Below are 23,994 nucleotides of genomic sequence, written 5' to 3'. Positions count from 1 at the left end.
GAATAGGTTGAAAGGCTAGATGAAGAGGAAGAAACTGCAGTTGTTTTCAAGAAGTTTTTCTTTAAAGAAAGCAAATGCTAAGATTTGTTTACTAGTACATGCTGATGGGTATGACCCAAGAGAGCTGGAGATGGAAAACTGTAGGTTTCATATCCTTGAGGAAGTGAAGGTGGGCAGACTTTGGATGAGCGCACAGATACTAGTCCTGGTCCGAGTGTGGCATCAGGTATAGGCAGGTTGATGGAGTGGGTGGTATGAGAGGCAGGAGAGTTGCTGTCAGAGAAGGAAGTAGAATGGGAGATGGGAGTATGTATAGCAAGAGAGTCGGAAGGAGGAGGTATGAAAGTCATCTGGAGGAGTAGTAAAGTGAACATACAAGAGAGTATATAAGAAAGTTTGTTAGAATTGAGTGACCCTGTGTGCTTTGTCGGCCATTAATTTAGTCTAGTCATTACAGCAGCAAACTTTAGGGACACAGGCCCATGTAGAGAACTTGAGACACATACAGTTTTTAAAATACATTTGTAACTTACTCTAACTTGAAAAGATTAAGTTAAAATCCACATTTGTGGTTAAAAAAAAAATCCAGTATATTGCCCTAGCCAGTTTGGCTCAGTGGATAGAGTATCAGCCTGCGGACTGAAAGGTTCCAGGTTCAATTCCAGTCAAGGGCACAAGCTCAGGTTGCGGGTTTGATCCCCAGTAGGGGCCATGTAGGAAGCAGCAGGAGGCAGCCGGTCAATGATTCTCATCATTGATGTTTCTCTCCCTCCCTCCCTCCCTCTCCCTTCCTCTCTGAAATCAATAAAAATATATTTTTTTAAAAATCCAGTATATTGACTTTATATTCCCTTAGACTAAATGTTACATTTTCTTTTGTAAACCTTTGAATCTGCCTTTTTCCATTCTTGCATTCTTATTCAGATCTTTCTGAGTAAAATTTAAAATAATTCAAAATCAACAGAGCAGGGAGAGATACTCTTACATAAAACACTAGAGTCAATTTTTTATTTCCTGTGTGAAAAGAGACTCTAGTAACAATTATTTCCTTTAAGTCATTTAGTGGAATATAATTACACTAAACTCATTTCTGTGACAAAATATAATTAGCTGCCACAGTAAATATAAATATGGTCACCAGGAAGTTCAAGCTAGACAGCCTGGTAAATCTAGCACAGGCAGCACTGAATGCCGACAGCAGAATTAAGGACTCGTTACTGATGGCCCCATTTCTGTTTCTGGACCTAAACTGGAGAAGTGACTTACACTAATTCAGAAATTATATAGGAAATTCAACTAACATTGAAAGACTGTTCCATATTTGTATGAAGAGAATAAAGATATACCCTCATAGTGATTATATCAGATAATGTGTGGACAGCCCCTGGTAGGTAAGTAGATGCCCAATATATATCCATTTTCTGCCTTCCTCCAACTGGTTCCCATCCCTTTGAGTCACTTCTGTTCAGTGAGATGTCTAAGTTGGTTCCACAGCTACGTAGGACAGAGGGAAGTGCTCACTACTTTGTAACTTCATCAGTTCCCAAATTTCAGAGTGCACAGGAATCACCAGCAGAGGTTGTTAAACTGCAGTCCTACAGACCCCACCCTACAGAGATTCAGCAAGTTGGGGTCAAACCTAGAAATCTACATTTTTAATCTTTATTAGAGTTGTTTAAAATATATTTGCATTTCATTTATTGTGTTGGCATCAAAATATATTCAGAGATGTTTTTTCTTGTTTCTTCATTAACGTCAAAAATTTGTAAACTTTCTAAACTGCTATGTAACTAAAAATTTTAAGACTACCCTGTTTTAAAATTTCCTTTATTCCCTTAGATCTTTATGAAACATTTCATATTTTGTAGATCATAGTGTTTTATTAACAGATTCATGTATTCTTTTCTCATTCCTTTAATACAAAAAACTTCAGTCATCAGTTATTTTCATCTAAGTGCAGGACTCATAATATCGACATCAGATCAGTCATTCAGTGGGTCACACACGGTTACCCTCATTGTGCAAATACCCACTCAAAAGAAAAGCTGAATAACAGATACCTCCAGGTATATACAACCACCTTAGTTTCTTGAAGTGAACTAGTACTGTTTACAGGTCAAATGCTAATCTACAAAAATAAACTGAGAAAGACTCAAGTGTACAGCTATACATATCAGATGGCAAGTTCATTTCAACAAGAACCTCCATGACTAACTTCATTTGTACAGTTCTCTGCTATCATTGCAAAAGCCTCTCCTGAACAAAGTTACAGTTTAGAATTTAAAACAAACTCGGTAAGATAAAATGTACCAGGTGGCTTTTCTGTAGCAGAAATTAATCACAACCATTTTATTTTCCTCAAGCAATTTTAAAGATAACCAAAGTTAAAAATAAATATGCAAGCATACAGTCAACTAAAGTATGTTTAGAAATGCAGGTATAAAGCACAGCAGAACCTATGACTAGAGAAGATAAATTAGAAATATGACCTATTAATGAAGTAATAATTTCTTTCAAATAGCAGGAAACAAGTTCTCCACTACCATTATTTGTGTTCATCTATTAATTTGGATTAAAAAAAAACCCCACCATTGCTAATTATGACATTTGACCAGATATACCAACAAGTATACCTTAAATTACACAGCATGAAATAAAAGGCCATTTAATTTCTGATGAATTGAATTCCTTAACGACTTCTCAGTTTTATATACTGTAGAAAAGTTCAAGAACATTTGTAGATTTGCTTAAAATCCCTGCTGGTATTCATGAAAGTTTTTGAAAAGTAATGTTCTTATCCATTTGGTAATCCACATTAATGTAAAAATTCTTTGTTGTTTACAAACAGTTCAGCCTTGGGTGTGGGAGTGATCTGTTTTAAGTTCTCAGGGAGGCTATTTCACTTATTTACTCCAGAGCATCATACCTTTCCTTCCCTCCCTTGCAAGGAAAAAAAATCTGCAGAATGGAGGCAAATATCTGGACTTATTATAAAGATAACAGATTTTTTTCAGGATTGGATTATAACCCCTAGTTAGGATGAATGCCAAATATATATGCCACTTTTAAATTTTTTATGAAACAAGAAACAAAAAGATGAATTTCAGCTAAGTCATATTCTTTGAGAATGATTGAAACATGATATGTTAAGACTTGACACACTTATCATCCGCAATCAAAAACTTCAATTCCCTGCCTGAATTTGACTTGGAAAATGATACAAAGTCTACAGCTGCTTTAAAGGATGGTGAGATAACATTTTAAAAGCCTGTAAACCAGTGGTTCTCAACCTTGGCTGCACATTAGAATCACCTGGGAATCTTTTTAAAATCCTGATTTCTGGGCCTCATCCTCCGGAAATTCTGTTTCTTTGTTACTAATGTTGTGGCCTCACCCCATAACAAAGAAACAGAATTTCCAGAGGATGAGGCCCAGAAATCACCATTTTAAAAAGATTCCCAGGTGATTCTAATGTGCAGCCAAGGTTGAGAACCACTGCTATACACCATTGAAAACACATATATTTTACATTCAAAACTAATCCCTGGAGCCCATTTCATTCAATTTAAAAGACAGCTCCCACATATTTGTGGCTCTTTTACCATGTTTTTTAAAAAAACCCTGCTTATAATTTAAGCCATTCTAGAGATAAAATAAATGTAAAGAATTCTTTTTATATCTGGGATGTTCTAGGTAATTTTTAAAAACTAAAAATTATTTATTTGTTCCTCCTTAATCTGAAACTCTTCCAACAAAGCTTCTGACTAGCAAAGACATATTCCTTAGGCACTGTGAGGTGTACTGATGATGGAGCATGAACCCAGGTTGAAGCATATTGTTGGTCATAACTACAGACAGTTAACAAAAAGTTAACCACTATCTTATCTGCTAAGAGCAAGAAATGCTTTTACCCCAAGACTCCTGAGATTCTTAAAGAGAGAAAACTGATCTGATACAAACAACTTTTAAGAGAATCCATATATAATGCTAAGAACTGCACAATGAGGGTATTAGAAAAGATGTTTTCTTTTGTAAGGCATCGATGATGAAATAAATATAATGTATATCTAACAAAAGATGGTTAACACTCAGGATCATAAAACCCTTTATCTTTTCTTTTAAATTTCTCTAAATCTTGCTACCTTTACCAGCTTAAATAAGAAAAGAATGCCTCTTGGCCTAATCAACTATCATTATAAAAAAACTAAGACATCTGAAACTAGTAGGCACATCAAAATTACAGTTTATGTAGTTCAAGGTTCCCTTTTTAAGGGACAGATGTGTTACCTGGCACATTATACATATGGAATTGTAAAGATAATCCACTAAATTCAACTTTCACATTTTTAGTTAAACTAAAAGACTTATAGTAAATACTCAAATATATCTTCAGTTACAGCTGATAAGCGTAACATTTTACCAGATAAAAAGCTGGAATTTAAGTATGAGAAACCTTCATACACTGTGCTAGTATTGGTCTCTTCTTTTTAGACGAAAGCCAGTCATCAATACTTTCAGCACAGCAGTTTAAGAAGATAAACATCCAAAACAGTTGACTTAGTTGTAGTCCATAATTTAGCAATTCAATGCCATTGGCATCATAATGCTGTAGAGAGCAAATGTATCTCCATGTTTTAGTCAGATTTGTCTTTCTTCTTTCCTGTTAAGGGCACTTTGTTTACGACAGCAGACCCAACAGCTGTAACGCCTCCAGCCACAGCAGACACGCCCCCTTTCACCAGCCCTATTCCCATGGAAGGCACAGTTGTAACAGCTGTTTTGGTCACCTCCAGACTCTTTCCACCAATCCAAGCCACACCACCAATGGTGGCACCAACAGCTCCTTTTGTAACACTGAAAATACCGCCAGTCACACGGGACAACATGCCTGGTTGCTGCTGTGGGTGATCTTTCATTGATCCTAATGAGAAAATAGAATGAGATTGTTAAATATATCTACAAAAAACAGTACAAATCAAGTAATCTAAGACTTCCTAGTAATCAGGAGGTTGTTTTGAGAAGGTCGACCACATTACAAATGTCCATGTTCAACAGTGGCTAAATTTTTAAAATCCAAATTTTTTATTTAAACTATTTGATTAATAAGCATAGTTAATATAAATTTTTAAATAGCTGAATTAAAAGGCTTAAGATATAGATAAGCATTTGAATATACCATAGTCACGCCTTACCTATGGTTTCCCTTGGTTTGAAAATATTAAATGGCAAATTTCAGAAATAATTCATAAAATTTCAATTGTGTGCCATTTTGAATAAAGTGATGAAATCTTGAGCCACCCCCCTCCATCTGCCTAAGAGGTGAATAATCCCAATGTCCATCACAATAAGATAGTTTGAGAGAGGGAGACCACATTCATGTAATTCTTTTACAGTATATGGTAATGGTTCTATTTTATTATTCTTGTTCATCTCTTGCCTTGTCTGATTTATAAAGTGAGTTTTATCATAGGCATATATGTACAGGAAAAAACCATGTTATTCATAGGGTTTGGTACTATCCAAAGTTTCAGGGATCCACTGGGGGTCTTTGAATGTATCCCCTGTACATAAGGGGGAACTACTGCATTAAGTATAAAATTATGACGGAAAGGATTTCATAATTGGTCATTCTTTTGTAATCAAGGTCAAGGTCAGTAACACTAGGGAGGGAGGAAAATCTTGATTTGAGAATAAAACATACTGCTTCACACTGAACACCTCATATAGGATCAGACTGCTAGGCTAAATTTGGTGCACAAGCATTTAATGAAGGTAGTTTTTCTCAGTCAAATCCAATAAATATTAATGCTGTTGATCTCTTTAATTACAGTGTACTCTTAATTACCACCCTATAAATTATCTACTTTGCAGACTACTTTTGTTTAGCAGGTTGCCATGCACAGTCATTCCTGAGGCTTGTTCTTTTCCTTGGCAGTTATGCTCCTGGAGAGCCTTTATCTCTTTCCTGGTGACTTTCTCACAAAGTCCTTATTAACTTTTCACTGAGTCCTAACTTCTTTTCAGGGTTCTAGCCCTAATAAATAAAACAAGGAAAACAGGTGAAGTGATAATTTTCTAGGCTATTTCACCAGCAAACTAAAGCTTAGTTACCTCCATCCTCTTTTAGGCTTAAGTATGAACTTTTAATTGTGTTTATTTTCCTAGTGATTTCATTTTTGTCTGCTAACATAAATATAGGAAGAAAGTTTTGGACAATGAGTAACAGAACTGGGAACAAAATACAATACCTAGAGCTAGAAGTTCAGCCTTAGCCTCTTCCCAGAGACATCCTCATCCGTCTGCTACTGTAACTTATCTTGTCTGTAAGTCACTTAACATCCCTTATTCTCCAATTTGATTCTCTTTCTTACCTAATATGACGGTCCTGTACAAACATGCAGTTGTCCAAAGAGATCACTATTTGAATTAAAGATAATAATATTCTACACCAAAACTATAAATAGAAAATGCCCATCAAAACATTTAGCTGTACAGTTAGTGTTTCCAAGGATTTCTGAAGTAAAGGTAAGAATAAAATGATTCATGATATAACAATTTTCAAATTAAAGAGAATTTAAATTAAGCAGACCCCAAGACCATGTATAATACAGGAAGAGAGAGCTACCAATTATTAATAATGAGATGAAATGATAGGAGTTTAACAACAAATCGCAAGTACCTCTTGAGTTTTTGTATGTAATGTATCAACACTAAACACAGTCCAATTTTCCTCTGCATCCCACCCACTCTTCTTTACAAATTAAAGGATATTCTTACTTGTGAAATAAAATAAGAGTAACAGAAAAATAGATTTTACATGTACCCATATCAGTGTTTTCTTTTAGAGGCTAAAAAGGTTTATCATAGATTATTTTTGGAATTTATTTACTGACAGGGTAAACAGTTTTTTAAATTTAATAAAAACAATCAGAACTTGGATTCAATAGGATATTTGTTCCATTCTTAGTGTTACAGATGCACACTTACCTTCTGGTGGTTCGTCACTAAGGTATGATGGGATATCTTGTTGATTTTTATCTGCCTGATTCATGATCTAAAAAAACACACACACATATTTCATTTTAACCTCAACAGGGAAGACTACCACTTATCACATGCTCAATTAAGACTTAATCAACTTTTTTCAGATAAACAACAGTTTAAAACACCCATCACAAGACTACTTCTTGTTTCTCTCTTGTGGTATTTAAGACATACTTTTAGTTATACTATGGACAATATAAATCTTATCTCAAATACCAACCAAAGAATGGTAGGCATTGTATAGTAGACGTTTCCCTGTTTTACTGCTGCTTCAACTTAAACTGAAGATGACTAACTGAAGAAAGCTGGAAGGTGGGGGTTAGCAGACAAAAATTTTAAGTGTTTCCTCTTACAGAATATTGGCTGACTCAACTGTAATTTATTTCAAAACAGAGTTAGAGAAAAACCTATGACTAAAATATGTTCTATCTAAAAATTTTCTAAAAAAAATGACATCCTTCTGTAGAGATGACACCATCAGTCTGAATCACTAAGAAGGATTTTGATTACTTTTTTATTGTTTTTAGAGCTCTAATAAGTAGGTAGCAAAAGAGTCCAAAATCTATGAAAAAAAAAGTACTATGATTACCTCTAAGTATATGTAGTAAAAGAACCTAATAAAATAAAGCTATGCTAGGGTGAAGAAAACATAAACTTTCTTTTCCCAATTTCCTTTACTAATTTTTAAAAGTCTTTATTGTTAAAAGTATTACTGACACCTTCTAGCCCGCCCCCCGCCCCAGGCCCTCACCACCCTATTGTGTGTGACCATGGGTTATGCATATATGCATACAAGTTCTTTGGTTGATCTCCTTTACTATTTTAAAATATTTGCTTTTATAGTCACTTGACTAAGGAAAAATTAAAACAAGTTAAGACTGGTCTAAAATTTTCTTGCTTGGCCAGAAAGTGAGGTTGTGGTCCCAGCAGACCACCAAGTATTCTGGACTACCTAGGCCCTAACAAGGCCAGGTGGTGGTTAGCTTTTAACTCCTGAGTGAGATGGGGAGCCAGTGAAAGGCACTGAACGGAGAGGAGTGATATGTTCTGATTTATACTTTTAAAAACAAAAATTCTGGCTATTGTGGGAGAACACTCAAAGGAGAGCAAGAACAAGCAGGAAGACTTGTTAGGAGACTTAGAATAATGTTTTCACAGTTCATACATTTTGCAGCAAGTTGCAGAACAGAGTGGTTTAAGTGGTCAAAGGAAAGTCAGAGAACTTTTCCTTTCCTTAATGATTCCTAATGATTTTAAAGTACTGGATGATCAGATAAAAATTCATATTTCCTTCTGTAGCTTAATAATTACGGCAAAAGTTGGTAAATGAGGGAAAGAGAGGTAATGGTTGTGAGAAGTGGGATTTTTCAAAGGTAATTTTAACTTTATGTAATTCAACTTGCAATGCCTTTAAAACCTAAATCCTGTGTAAGTTGGGACTTCACTGTATCCCACAGAGTCCAGCAGCCCCTGCCAGAGTGCTTAAATATCTTTCAGTTGTTGTAGTGACTCAGGCCACCTGCCAAGAACACCTATCTTATGCTGGTCTGGTTTGTGAATTTAGCAGATCATCCCATACACACTTGAGATTTAAAGTGATAGTAAAGACATGTAATCTCTGACAAAGAACAAAAACGAAAGAATATCAGGTGATGCATTCCTGGGAAAAGGAGTTCTTGACTGACCTGCCTCAATTTTAAAACTCCCTTAAATCAGAATGTTAAATTTGTTTCCATTCATATTTATATTCCTTTAATTTATCATCATGATAATTTATCATCATAGGTATTACACAGCATAGTGTTTACGGTTCTGGGACCAGAGAGCCTGAGTTTGAATCCCAACTTGACCATAAACTGTATGGCTAAGGACAAATAACTTCATGGATCTGTGTTGTTCAGGAAATACAAAATAGAAATTAAAGATATTCCAGCCCTAACTTTAAGGTGAGAATACTATTTAACAAATTCAAGCCAAAACATACAGAAATTCCTGGCAGAGTATATGTGTCCCTTCCTAAGGAATAACTATTTGAGAGCTACTTTCTTCCTCAATAAACTATTGATTCCTAAGAGAGACATTTTGTCTAGCTTGTTCAGCACTGTAATCCCAGTATTCGTATACCATACACATACAAATCCAGATCACTAATCAATAGAGGCTATCATTCCCTGTACAGAAATATGGGAAATTATATAGACATTATACACCTTAAGTACTTAGCAAGCGTTAAAAAGAGTTGTGATAGTAACTGCATACATTTCAAAACTGCCTTTTGGTATATATCCCACAAATCTCTACTAAGAGTCTTACCTTTTCCTCCTAATACAGAATCCCTTTTAAAAATATTTTTAATTTTTCCAACTCTATCTTGTAATAAAAAAGACCACTTTTTTATGCTGTGCTTTATGAAAGCATAAAAGATATGTGCAAATTCATCTAAATAATATGAATTAACTTTAGCTTCCTGTGGGTAGACAATAAGGAGCCAGGAAGCAGAGTAAAACATTGTCAGACCTGTGTTTTAAGAAGCTAACTGGAGCAAGAACATTTAGGACAAAAAGATTAAATACAGTAAGTGGCTAATTTAGTAGTCCAGGGAGATGGACTAACAGTCTGAACTCTGCCATTTTTCCTATCTAAATTATGGGCCAAAAACTTAGGAGTCACCTTTGATATCCTCTTTTTTAACATTCCCACCTAATCATTGGTATATTGTTGCCTAAATAAATCCAGCATAGGACTTCTCATAACCTCTACTGCTACCACAGTCAGTTAAGCCATCATAATCTCTTACCTGGACTACAAAATCTCTTAACTGGCCTCTGAGCTTCCACCCTTGCACAGCTAGACCTTTCTGTCTAGCCATGTCATACTTTGCTTAAACTCTCCTGCTGCTGCCAGTTTTTCTTAGAATAAAATCCAGAGTCCATCCCTTCACCTCTGAGGCCCAACATCTAACACTCTGATGCCATTTTCTACCATTGTGCCTCTTGCTCAGTCCAGTCTAGCAACATGGGAACTTCCTTACCTTCTCCTTAAAGGCTCTTCCTCTACATATATACCTGGCTTCTTCCTAACTTCCTTCAGGTCTTTGTGTAAATGTCCCCTTATCAAAGGTCTTCCCTGACCCCTTAAAATAATGGATAAGCACTCTCCTAACTCCTCTCCCTCTCATTACCACCTAACCCTGCTCTATATTCTTCACTGTGCTTATTGTCCTTTGATATATGTATGTGTTCACTTGGTGTCTCTTCCAATTAGAATGTAAGGTCCATGAGAACAAGACTTGGTTTTGTTCCCTGTTCCATCGCAAAGGCCATAATCAATGCCTGATACATGGACACTCAAGTACTTGAACTTTTTGGTATGAAGTAGAAAATAACTTTGGGTATTAATGAGAGATAAAAGGAGAATAAGCAACTAAATAGACAGAAATGATGGTGAAGACAAGCAACAGGAGAGGAGAAACCATTTATTTCTGAGAGAATATGGACTTTTAAAATTTTATTTTATTGTGGTAAGAACACAAGATCTACCCTCTAATAAATAAGTGTACAGTACATTATTATTGACTATCGGCACGATGAAAGGACTTGTTTTTGAACAGCTGTATTTGAAGATGCCTTCAGGGCATCCACAGAGGTTTAGCAGGCAATTGGATTTAAGGGGCTTGAAACTCAGAATGAGTCTGACTTGAGATCCTGAGAGTGGTTTGAAGTGATAGCTGAAGCTGTGGGAGGTGGGTAATATGATCAAGGAAAAGAGAGAAGTAAACTGATAACTGGATTGCTCATATTTAAGAGGTGAAAAAGAAGCCAACAACAACAAAAAATATACCTGGAAATGAATAGTCTAATGAGTACACCCTCATGGAAAGCAAGAGATAAATTTATAAGCTTTCTATAAGCACATACAATGCAGACATTAAAATAATTTATGAAGATCAAATACTACGGGGAAATGCTAATGTTGCATTTAGAAAATATAAAAGGCATATATCATTGATCTAGCTTTTTAAAAAATGCACATAAAGAGACTGGAGGAAGTACACTAGAGTGTTGACAGGCTGCTAGTATGGGGTTGGGGGCAGGTTATACACACATACACACACAAAGTATTTCTACATATAGAAATGAATATATTTTAATTTTCTACAGATATTGCTTTTGAAATTAAAGAAAAATACATATTTTTAAGTCTTAGAAATCAGTAATATACATAAAGGACATTTTTAAAGATTAGTTCATCTACCTAGTTATTCTAGGTTTTCATCCTCAAATCAAGTTGGTCATCTGAAAAACAATGTACTTGAATCACAAAAGCTGACTGGAGGAAAATGACATCACTGAGTTTTATTCCTGGTTATGTCCTTGGGAAGGGAACCATGACAAATAACCTTATGCAGGCTATTACTACATTAACTGTACCACACTGTTAAGGAATTACCCACTAACTACATTTCTTTAGAGCTATTCAGAAACCTTTATAGGTATGCAGAAAACTTTTTTCCCCAAAAATACTTAGCATGTTTTCTTCTCTTTGAGACCTGGCTTCCAGGACTCTTAGTTAAAATTCCTGCTCAACTAGGTAAGTTCCTGTGGCCTGGATAGCATGTCCCATTTCCCTCATCCCCAACTCCACACTATCTTGAGACTTCACTCTTATTGCTATTTTCTCTGGTCTGCAATTTAAATATCTTATATTCTTATTTTGTTAGTACATGTTTTTGCTGTAAATGGACACAAAGTATTTATGGAATTAGTGGGATAAAAATATCATTTGAATCCACATTAATTTTAAGCATCACAAGAAAAATGCATAACGATATATGGTCCAACTTTTTTATTAAAAACAAACAAACCACAAAACACTTTAAGCTAGAATCATGCTTTTAAGATGTACATCTTTAAGATTAGGCAATGGTATGCCAGGGGCTTCAAGAACCACGAGAGACATGCTACATGCATTTTAGTATAGTATCCGGTAATTTAAAATACTATTTAATTTTTAAATATACACTAATTAAAAAGATAAATGCACTTGAGAATTTTTAAAGATTACTAGACTTTCAAGAAATTTCATTGTAGCCTGGAGCTTATTCAAGATATACTCAGATTTACCAGCTCTCTTCCCAGCCCAACCACATCCCCACCTCCCCCATGACTTTGCTCATAAGTTTGGAGTATTTGGGTAGAAAAGCTTGAAATATAGGAATCTAGATACTATTATACAGAAACACCTACAGTTACATTAAATATTGTTAGCTAAAGTTACCAACAGGATTGTCAATAAACAATAAGATAGAAAAGCTGGAGTTCTGCCAGGCCAGAAGCCTGGCTCCTTAGACCAGAGGATCTTGTTATTAGAGGGCTCTCAAAGTCCTGAGGCTACAGACGTGTGTGTGTGTGTGTGTGTGTGTGTGTGTGTGTGTGTGTGTGTGAGAGAGAGAGAGAGAGAGAGAGAGAGAGAGAGTTTCTTGTACATCATTGGTATTAACAGCAAGTATGCAGTATTAAAATTCCTCTAGAACATTAGGGTAATAAAAATTGTGTAAATGCCATATGTAGAATATTTTTCTAAATTCTCAATTTGGTCACAAGACATCAAATTACCTTAAAAAGGTATTTTTTGCTAAAATGCTTAACTATGCCATCTGTACTTTTTACTCACATATACCATTACAAACCTCTCCACATGTTTGTCAAACTTTTGGTGATATCACCTCTTTAAGGATATTATCACTTTCTCACTAAGGATAAATACTTTTTACATTATCATTATTACAAGGGGGCTGTTTCTCTTAAATTGGGAATTATGAAGACAAACACACACTACACTCCTAAAATTATGAAAGGTAAATAATCTGCTAGTATTTAAAATTTAAATAATCTGCTAGTATTTAAAATTTAAAAGTACATAACACATGGAGACAAGTAACAACTGACTGTAAAAGTGTCAAAATGACCATTTTTAAATGTTACCCTTATACAGATTAAATTCTATGTAAACTATCTGCCCTAAATTCACTGAGTCATTACCTCACCCACCATACATCTGAGTCCCTACTATGTGCCAGGCATCTATTAGGCACTGAAGATTTCAGTGCGATTAAGGATACAGGACTACTCTCAACCAGAGTTTACAATCCAGTTTGGATACACTTTCCCTGCACTTATCAATTTAGTTTCATTCAAAACCAAACAAAAAAAAATCTGCTCTCTAGGAATTCATAATGCAAACAAGTTTCTATTTTTAAAAATGCACTTTTCTAAGGAAGGCAAAACAGCCGTTAGGGCAGAACAAATAATTTATGAACATTTTACTATTTGGTCTTGACATGTGAACAAATAATACCAACTTAAAACTGGTTATAAGTTTGTGCTTTTTTAAAACAAACTGAAATGTGAAGGACTTGTCCAGTACAATAATATCATAGTTATTGCAGCTGGCAAATATATTGAGACAAGGATTAATAACACTTTTTCCTGGAGGATCATTTCTTCCAATAATAGAAATAAGTAAACAAATGCCTCTTAGGAAGCTTTCTTTTTAAAAGGAAAACAGATGAATCAATGTTGTTTGTGGATATCTGTAACACTTTACATATATGTAAAGTTTGCATTAATAATGAAAATTAAGTCTGAAAAGAGTACATAATTTGCCTGTGGTTAAACCCCTCTGTGTGTACCAAAGGAAGCTAAACAGCACTAACAAGCTGTAGAAAGCTCTCTACAAAATACAGCGTACAGCAGTTTACCTTCAATGCCGCTTCAAAAACCTGTTACTAAACAGTCAGTGCTAATTTCCCTAAAAAAAAACTATAAATGAATTAGCTAAATTCTTCTACATATTCTATTATATAGGAACCTTGCCACATCCTCAGTCCCATATGAGGGTGAGTTCTTTGCCAAATAACTACAAGGAGTTTCAAATACATATTTATACAGAGCTTTAACACACATACACCAACAAGCAGTGTATAGTAAAACACCAGCTTACTATTTTTAGGCTTCTCTAGTTAACCATGTATCCTGAACAGGCTGCTTTTAAGATGGGCCTTGCCTATTAAATCAACAGCAAATATACTGTAAGAAATGCACTGAATCTGGCAGGAAAGAAAAAAAATAATCTGCCAGTAAAACTTGTGACTACCTAGTGACAAGTAACAACTGACAGTATCAAATGGCAATTTTTAAGTGTTACCCTTAAATGAAACATTAAGTGGCAATACAGTACACTATCAAACCAGATAACCAGTACATCAGCCATCTTCACTAAGTTATTACCTCATTAGCTCAACAAATATTTGTGTGCCTACTATGTGTCATACACTGTATTAGGTACCCGGGTTTCAGCATATAAAGGCCCTCCTCTGAAGGTGTTTATAAATATAATCCTGTGAGCTATCTTCAGGAAGTAGCAAAACAGCAAATACTCAATGACTGGTACAAAGAAAGGTAAAGATTTCCCTGTAGTTAAAAAAAAAACTAACACACACACAAGAATTACTTAAGCTTCTCTAATGATGTGCCTACACGTAGACAATTTTTTACTGACTGTGGTTTCTGGTACATTTATAACAATGACTTAAAGAAATGAAAGTGTAAAAAAAAATCAAAACAGGATGCATATGGATTTATGAAAGGTTACTCCCCTCTTTCTTAAAAACAAAACAAAAAACAGGTATGGACACAGTCATGTACAGGTTGATGTATTAATATTCCTGAGCACCCGCACCAGTCCAAGTTTTAAAGGCTGAACAATAGCATATAGCAAATAATCACAGGCAGTAAACATTTGGAATTAGCATGTGTTCACAAGGGCGTAATAGATAAAGTAATTTTCCTTTTTCTAGGCGTTCCCAGCGGCCCCGGCTCCCCACACTGGTCCCTTTAGGACTCAGTGGTTCTCAACCTGTGGGTCGCGACCCCTTTGGGGGTCGAACGATCCTTTCACAGGGGTCGCCTAAGACCATCAGAAAACACATATATAATTACATATTGTTTTTGTGATTCATCACTATGCTTTAATTATGTTCAATTTGTAACAATGAAAATACATCCTGCATATCAGATATTTACATTACGATTCATAACAGTAGCAAAATTACAGTTATGAAGTAGCAACGAAAATAATTTTATGGTTGGGGGTCACCACAACATGAGGAACTGTATTAAAGGGTCGCGGCATGAGGAAGGTTGAGAACCACTGCTCTAGGTACTAGCAAGTCTTTTTTTCCCTTTGGCAGAGGGAGTGACGTGGCAGGAGAGGCAGAAAATGACCCTGGAGGAGCCCTGGCTGGGGCTGAGCGCAGCACCTCCCTCAGCTCCACGTTGTACACCCCGCACCCCCCTCCCACAGGGTTCCAGGATCTGTCTTCTCACAAGGGGCGATGTGTTTAGGAGACGGGGTCTGACTGGCAGGGGGAGCCTGGGGACCAGTCTTGCGTGTGCTTAGCAGGCACGGTGTGAATTTGGACTCGGGAGACGACGGCGCCAGCGGTCCCCAGGCACCCCGACACGCCAGCGCCTCTCCAGCCACACTTTTAGGTTTAGGTTAGGCGCGGGGGTAAGAGCTTTCCTACCGGGGAAGCGCACTGGGAATGTCCACTGGGGACCAAGGTTTGCGTGCCCGAACCCCAGAGAGTGGTTTATCAACAGGTCAGGAGTCCGTGGGGCGGGGAGCCCAGCCCAGCCGCTCGGCTGCATCCCTCTCCGCCCAGGCTGACGACCCCCATCCTCCCAGCATGACACCCAGGAGCTAGGAAGTCAGGCGGAGACCTGAAGGCGAGATCCCAATCTCAAACCTCGGCGGGAGCGTCAGGGACAGGTGAGGAGGGGTGACTCCGCCAGCGAACCTCCGTCAGCCCCCCAACATCACCCAGCCCCTCCCCCTTTCCTGCTCGGTGCTCCCAAAGGCCCCACTCGCGGCAGCCAGGCCCGGAGAGGGGGGCGGTGAGGTGCAGAGCTAACGGAAGAAGGCGACCGACCGAGAGGGGGCCAGAAGCCGGGACGGTGCCCCCCGCCCTGCCAGCCCGACTTACCGCCGGGGTCGGGGCCGCCGCCTGGGCCGGGGCCGGCGGAGGGAGCGGGCAGAACCAAGAAGAGCTGAGGCGGCTAGAGCGGCGGGCACAGCCTCGAGCGGTTGCGGGTTCCGGAGGCGCCTCCTCAAGCTGCGGAGCCAAAGACTCCGTTGACGGCGGCGCTGGCCTCTGGCTGCGGACGTGGCGCCCGCCGCGACCCGCCCCCTCGGCCGCCTCTACAGCTCCCGCCTCCTCCCGCGGCTCGGACTCCGACGCGCACGCGCACGCGCACCCCGGGCCTCTCCGGCGCCCACCGGTTTCTCGGACGGCCCAGCCCTCCCAGCAGCCCCCAGCCGCCACCTCCCGCCGTGCGCACGCGCGACGCCCTCACCCCCAGCCCAGCTCCCGCCCCTTCGCCCCCTCGGAGCCTCCGCGGGAAACCCTGGCCAGTGTGCGCGCGCGCCTCCTCCAGGGTCTCCCCGCCCTTTTCCTCCTCCGGCCAATCAGATGGGGCGAGGGGCGCCGAGCCCTGGGGATATGGCGGCGGCAGCCTGAAGGGTCCTGAGCTCCAGCCCCGGCGGCTACCTGGAGCCGTCGTTCCGTTACCATAACGGTCGCCCGGAATTCAGAACCTTCGCCCCGGGAAGGTGGACGCTCGCCAGTTTCCTCTGCTCTTTGGGGTCTCGGCCTTCTTCCCTCCCTGCTTCCCCTCGGGGCAGTGACAGGCCGGGCCTTCGCGCAGCCCTTGACTTCGGGACTCGCACGCCTTTTCTGTGGAGGTGACAGGGGTGACGGGAGAGCGCGCTCATCACTTCTTGCTGGACATCTTCCCTGCCCTTCAGTTGAGCTCCTTGAGAGGAACGCCCCTCTCGGTCCTCGCCGGCGCCCAGCGCAGTAATGAGTGCAGTGCCCTGGACCCGCCATGCACCCCAAATGGGAAAACAGTCGTGAACTGGACATTAGGACACCTGGCCTCAGGCCGCTCCCTCGCTCCCCACAGCCTAGCGCGGTGCCTCCCAGGTCTCCCGCCCCGGCTGAGGCCCACCCGCCGCCCTGGAAGGTGCGGAGAGGAGCTGTGCTGGGTACGGGCACTGCCGGGCCTGCTCCCTCCCACGTGGGGTTAGCATCCACTCCCAGGTCCTTGCGAGGCCTTAACGAGATACGCTGTGCAGAGGCTGCTGAACTAGATAGAGGGATCTATTAACTTTGCTTCTTTTCGCACTTATAAAATGATATAAATGAAGATGACAACAAGTCAGTTATAGGGTTTTTTAAAGAGAAGCAAGAGGTGGTGGGTATGAAAGGGCTTTATAAACGGAATTCCTAGACCAGTGTGAGATCTTCCTTCACAATCTAATTAGCAAGACAAAACATACACGTGAAGCAACCAATCAGTGACCCAACCGAATGTTTTTCCTAAGGCCAAGTCAGCAGGTGCAACTGAGCAGCTGCTGACAAGGCCCAGGAAAGGAAGCCAAGGAAAGTACCTGGAAGAAGCTGACTTTGATCCACGTCGTCAGTGGAGTGGACTCAACATTGTTTTATGGTTTCAGCCTAAGCATTGATTTATCAAAGCAGCCTATCAAATCCACCTAGAGACCATTGTGCTGAGTCTGTCAAGATACTTTAGTTTTCTAGAATTTAAAGAGGACATTAAATAATCTGGTCCCTTTAAAATACGATTTGGCGCCCTGGCCCAGGAGCTCAGTTGATTAGAGCATCATCCGGTGGCAGGGCACATACAGGACTCCACCAATGACTGCATAAATAAGTGGAACAACAAATCAATGTCTCTCTCAAAAGTAAACTGGACAATTAACAGGTTTATATAGATTACAACCCAAAGTAAATTATTTTGCTTTTCTATCCTCACTTTTTTACTACTCTTTGACTTACGTGGCACAATTACCTGGACTATACTTGGTTTTTGTTTTTATGGTTTTTCTCTGCCCCAATATATTTTCTGTGATATAATAATAACTAAGATTTATTTGATAGAAGTTTTTAATATGTATCATCTCATTTCTCCCAACAATCCAATGAGGCAAGTACCATTATCCTCCATACTCATATGAGGAAGCTGAGGCATAGAGAAGTTAGGTTATTTACCCAAGGGCCCATAGCTAGTGAAGAGCAGACCTAGGAATCAAACAAATTTATTTTTTTTTACTCCAGGGCCTCTGTGTGTGTGTGTGAGTAGGTCAACCTGTTGTGTAGCCTAACAGGTTGTGCTTTCCTTCTCAGAACCTTCATAACCTAGGGCCTCAGTTCTTAGCCACTATCTTCTGAAAAAGAGAAAAGACATCCCTGATACCAAGTAGCTTGTCTGGCGCTATCAGTTGGGTCTTGGTGTTGCTGGGAACTGGCCAGGCACAGCTAGGCCTTGTGCCTCCTATTGAACAAAGAGTTTCTAAGAACATCAACATCGGGAAAGGTTGCTCCATGACCATGATGGATCAGGACAGAAATAACACTACTCCATCATCATGTCTGAACACAGACAAAAACTTGGACCTTACGCAAGCCTCCAGATGGAATACACAAACTGAAAATATCAAACTAATATGAGTAGCTGTTACTTCTTTACCAATTACAGCTTTAACCTCATTCTAACCTTCCCTTTTTCTACATAAGGTTTATTAAGCTATAGTCACAGAATTACCCCTGCTTCTTGACAGCACCTAATTTTAGAGCAAAGTCCCCCAAATCACTTAACACAAACTCAAATCTTAATATAAGCCCTGTGTAGCACCCTCTTACTAAGATGCCTCCCAGTTCCCCTTACTGTGTGTTCTTCCTGGCTGCAACAAGTAACGAGCTAAACTTGTTCAGCCACAGGTGTGTTCCTGGTGACCTTTGTCTAGAGAGCATTGACAATTTGGACTGTCCTATACTGTGCATGTCTATGAAGTGAAAAGCATACTACGTAGGCATTTCTTGCCAGTCAGAGAAACGGAATTGCTATCCTAAATCCAGCCATAGGATTGTCACCCAAAAGCTGATGAGGTTCCATCCTTTTTGTAGATTCTATATAGCGTGTTTGCTACATGCAACCTTATAAAAAAAAATAGTGAAAAGAAACATGATGCTGGAGTAATTGGACATCATTTTGCAAGGAAAAAAAAAACAACTTCAACCTGTCAACCCATTCCTTGCACCACATGCAAAATAACTCAAAATGGTTCATAAACTAAATGTAAAATTATAAAGCTTTTAGAAGAAAACATAGGAGACAATCTTTGTAATCTTGGGTGAAACAAAAAATGTCTTGGATATAATTCCTAAAGCACAATCCATAAAAGAAAAAAATGTGTTAAAAACTTATGCTCTTTGGGTGACACTTAAGAAAATGAAAGGATAAGCAACAGGCTGGAAGAAAATATTTGCAAAATACACATCTGATAAATACATATTCTGTGTTCAGAATATATGAAGAACTACAAGACAAACCAATTTTTTAAAACATAATTGAACAATATCCATAGAAGATAATGGATGGCATAAGAAATGATGCTTAAGATCATTAGTCATTAGGGAAATGCTAATTAAAACCACAATGACGTATCACTACTTGGTTAAAATAAAAATAATTGCAAATGCTATTGAGGATGTGGAACAACAAGAATGTCCAAACATTGTTGATGGAGATGCAGAATGGTAGAAACACTTGGGAAAACAATTTGGCAGTTTCTTATAAACTTAAACATACACTTACTATATGACTCCTAGATATTTACCCAAGAGAAATGAAAACATGTTCACACCAAAACTTGGACACACATTTTATAATAGCCAAAAACTGGGGGCAATCTAAGTGCCCTTTAATTGGTGAATAGATAAGCAAATGGTGGTGCATATATACAATGAAATCTACTCAAATAAAGGGACCAAACAATATAAATGTATCATTCTAAGTGAAAGATGCAAACTCAAAAGTAGTTGGGAGCTGGGAGGGGTTAACTATAAGGGGGCTTGAGGGAATTTTGGAGGGTGATGGAACTGTTCTATATCTCAAGTGTGATGTGGGATACACAATATACGCATCTTTCAAAACTCAGAACTATACACTAAAAAGACTAATTTTATTGTATTAAATTACATCTCAATAAGTTTGACAAAAAAGAAATGTTAAAATGGAAAAAAAGTTGGGATGAAGTAGGGCCAATATGAAGACTCAGAAGTAGCACACCTGATATCCTAAATCTAAAAAAAAGAAAAGATGGAAAATGTGCATTATGAAAGACTTGCCTTTTTTTCCTTGTAGAATAACAATTGATAGTACATTGAAATGACTTTTTTTAACAAAGAGGAATTACTTGGTTTATAGTACAGTAATTTAAAACTGAAGTTGAACGTCATTGCCAACTGATGATCAGTCACAGATGAAGATTAAGCATCTCTGAAGCAATAGGAAACAGTTCTGCTATTAGAAGTCACCAATAATCTCTGCCCCAGTGGACAAAGTTCTCCCACCCACCAGTGCTCAGAAGCCTGCTTTTGATGGACTTCCTAATTTCCCTTTTCTCCAGTGGCTGTGGAGACCAGAGTCTTCATTCTGCTTAAGTGCTCCAGGCTCCTTTTAAGAAGCCCTTAGAGAAGACTGCATAGTACCTAGAAACCTTCCAGTTTCACAGAATTCAGTCTTACTGTTTCCTGTCTATACTAATAAAAGGATAATATGCTAATTAGACCGAAGAGACCAGACGTCCTTCCGGACAAAGCCATGGTGGCGGGGGCCGAGGCAGAGGAGAGCAGTTAGGGGTGATCAGGCCGGCAGGGGAGAGAGTCGGTAATTATTGAAGATTCTCTCTTATTGTTTCTGTCAGTTGCTAAATTTGTTTTACTCTTTTTTTTTTTTTTAGCCATTGGTTTGTCTGACTCATCTCTCCCTGTGACTTGGAATTTTCTCATGTGCACACTGGAGGTGATGTTCTCTCTTCCCAATAGTTCCAAAAAGAGGGACTTCAATTATGAAAGGTAAACCATTAACCAATTTTAATAAAATTTAATAAATTATTAAATAGTGCTTTAATAGATCACTATCTTGTGGTCTTAGTGAGGAACCATTTTAGAGTAGGAAATTGATTTACTAAAAGGGATCTTTTTTTGTAAGAAAGAGAAACCCACTTGAGCTGAAGTCAAAAAGAAGGTGGAGTTGAGAAGATGTTTGTGTAAATATCTTATGGAAGGCAAGGGATCTGTGTGCAACCAGACCTCATGAGGAGCTACAGCCATGAACTGGTAGACTCTATGACCAAGGGAGCTACCCTCTGCTTTTCTCACTCTCATCCCTAGCTTCTCTCTTGAGAATTTCCTTATTCCCACTTTCACTATCTTCCCATGCCCTTAACCAGATGAGCTTCAAACAGCTTTCTTACTAGAATCATTGATGCCCAAGTCTGTAATGTCTGGGGGAAAATAATCTAAGTACCCCAGTTTGAATCTGCTTTCTACCCCTGGTTCTACCCTACAAGAGTGGTAGAACACTAAATATCCTGTAGTCTGATTCTACACGCCCTGCTCTTCCTATGGGCTATTTGGCTTTGCCTGGTTCCCCTCAACAGTTTCCCTCATTACTTACGGTTACTATAGCCTTTGTTTCTTACAGTCAGGAGAATTTAACCAAAACATTGGGCATTTGTTATACACCAGCCATATGTCTAACTCTAGAAGATAACAAGAAATCTTATCATTGAGGAGTTTACAGTCTAGATAAAGGCAAGACAGATGCACATTAAGTGTTTTTAAATCATTAAATGATATCACAAGTAAATGCCAAAATGAGTGGTCAGAAAAAGAGGACTGAATGAATGCAGGAAAGATAGATATGGATGTGGGCTGCAGAGAGCTCCTGGGACAGAGAGAGGGAGGAAGTTACCTTTTAATAAGTATTAAGTGCCTGCTTGTATAAGGACTTGAGCTGGATACTTATAAATAGGCAGAGTGGAATGACTACTATTTCCCACCACATCCAGTATAGGTGTCAGACCCATGCAGAGAACTAGTAATAAACCTAAACTACGTTACCTTGGGGCAAAGTACCCAAATGGTGGCAGAAACCTTCTCAATGGTAAAGAGTTAAGTGGGGATTGGCAAAGGTGGGCAAGGTGGAGCTTTAAAAAAATTACAGAATAGAGAGGCCCAAAGGTGAACCTATATGGTCCTTTATTGTCATCTACAATAGTTGATTATGTTTACCATGAGTTGGGAGACTTACTCAGTTAACTGTTTCCCATATGAACCCAGAACACAATATGTTTTTCTGGGATTTGTGTGAATTACAGTAAGAGAGCCTCTCAGTTTGGCCTGTGTTTGGGAACAATTGACCGCCTGAGGAGTATGGTCCCTCTTGTGTAGGTGAAGAAAGAGCCTGAGAGTGTCCAGCATCCTAAATCAAGTCCTCTGTAACCAGCATAAATGGCTTTCTCCTAAGTGAAACACTGATATCAAACAGTATCAAAAGACAAATGAGTTCTGGGAGGGGAAAAGCTGTTTTAGAGACAGTACCTTTTGATATTGTCCTTTGTACTCACATTGAATGTGAAGGTAACAGCCATAAATCATTCACCAAAGTATAAAGGAGCTAGCATTAACTTCTCCCTAGATCTAAAACTGCCAAGCTAAAATTTGTTATCAGTGACTGATGACCTACTTTCTTCCCTTGCTTTGAGGGCACGTTGCTTTGGGGTCTAATCATTTGTTTGCCAGGAGATTAATTAGCTTTTGAGAGCCTCTGTACTAGATACTAGTCCCAAAATAGACCACTAGTCCCACTGCCCATTGCTTCTTAGGAGGACAGATTATAGGAGTGACAAAATTTGAGCGAGATGTGTTTGCCAGAGCCTTTATGCTTCTGGAAGATGTGACTGACTCAGTCGGTCTCTGGCAGGCCGCCTTATCTACGCCCCTCCCCTCCTTCCCTCAAGACTCCCGGAGCCTTGAGTAGATTGAACCTGAGTGTCAAGGTGATGTGACTAGGCAATATGATGTGGTGAATCCAAGTCCAGGTGCTGTAACCAGACTTGGGTTCTAATTAGGACTCTACTGTTTTGGTCAGGTTACTTGCTGGGCTTATTTTCCCTGATCTCTAACATGTGGACTAATAATAGTCCTCATCTCCTAAGACGATGGTGATGATCAAGTAACAAAATAGATGAAACTGCTCACCCACAGACTAAGTACTCAGCACTGGTAGCTGTTTGCAGTGTGATAGACCATGGTAGCTGTTTGCAACATCCTCTCCCTCAAAGCTGGTGAGGTCTGGGAATAAATTGGATCTGCAGGGACTGTCAGCTTCATAGGGACTGAGGAACATGGATGTCTTTCATCAAGTTGTTGATCAATGTAACAATCTATACCCAAACGTATAAAACATATAGCACTCGCCTAGCTGGTTTGGCTTAGTGGATAGAGCATCGGCCTGTGGACTGAAGGGTCCCAGGTTTGATTCCAGTCAAGGGCACATGTCCAGGTTGTGGGCTCGATCCTCAGTAAGGGGCGTGCAGGAGGCAGCCAATCAGTGATTCTGTCTCATCATTGATATGTCTATCTCTCTCTCTCTCCCCCCCCTCCCTTCCTCTCTGAAATCAACAAAAATATATATATATTTTTAAAAAAACATATAGCACTCTATTTTCTATAACTTGCCTTGATGCTCCCATCCCTTTTGATGGCAGGGGAAAATCACAAATTTGCCAGTTATTAAGGACAACTCAGTCTCTTTGCATTAAAAAGAATCTTTTTAGAGCCACCTTAGCCTCTTTAGGGAGAAATGCTTAGTCTTTCAGGGTGGTCTTCCCCACCTTTTCCCTTCAAGTGGCTATTTGTTGTACATGACCTCATGGCAACATAGAAGAGGTGGCTGCTCCATGAATGGGTTCTTGGCTCTCCATTAGATCCTCACTGGTATTTCAGGCTCTATCTGA

At 39.2% G+C, this 23,994-nt stretch overlaps 1 protein-coding gene across 2 annotated transcripts; it reads right to left on the bottom strand.

The window, feature by feature from the left end:
- Nucleotides 1–4,219: 4,219 nt before the first annotated feature.
- On the bottom strand, nucleotides 4,220–16,353 carry TMEM263 (transmembrane protein 263). Of its 2 annotated transcripts, none has more exons than XM_070410978.1 (3): nucleotides 16,091–16,353; nucleotides 6,988–7,054; nucleotides 4,220–4,921 (listed from the first exon to the last, which is right to left on the bottom strand). In XM_070410978.1, exons 2-3 carry the CDS (start codon nucleotides 7,049–7,051, stop codon nucleotides 4,635–4,637), a joined length of 351 nt encoding a protein of 116 aa, XP_070267079.1. In that variant the 5' UTR covers nucleotides 7,052–7,054; nucleotides 16,091–16,353; the 3' UTR covers nucleotides 4,220–4,634. The 2 variants fall into 2 exon arrangements, with proteins under 2 accessions (XP_070267079.1, XP_070267080.1); XM_070410979.1 differs by lacking the exon at nucleotides 16,091–16,353 and adding an exon at nucleotides 6,249–6,385 and having other exon boundaries at nucleotides 6,988–7,027.
- Nucleotides 16,354–23,994: the final 7,641 nt, after the last annotated feature.

This window comes from Myotis yumanensis, unplaced genomic scaffold (genome assembly GCF_028538775.1).
Source record: "Myotis yumanensis isolate MYYU_CA2020_CCGP unplaced genomic scaffold, mMyoYum1.0.hap1 SCAF_3, whole genome shotgun sequence".
NCBI lineage: Eukaryota > Metazoa > Chordata > Mammalia > Chiroptera > Vespertilionidae > Myotis > Myotis yumanensis.
This window is presented reverse-complemented; position numbering and strand designations above follow the sequence as displayed.

What these genes read in the sequence shown, in the direction of transcription:
- TMEM263 (XM_070410978.1), bottom strand. Translation starts at nt 7,051, where the DNA reads ATGAATCAGGCAGATAAAAATCAACAAGATATCCCATCATACCTTAGT. An exon ending in TAGTGACGAACCACCAGAAG is followed by an intron (nt 4,922 to 6,987) that starts GTAAGTGTGCAT and finishes TTTTCTCATTAG; the next exon opens with GATCAATGAAAGATCACCCA.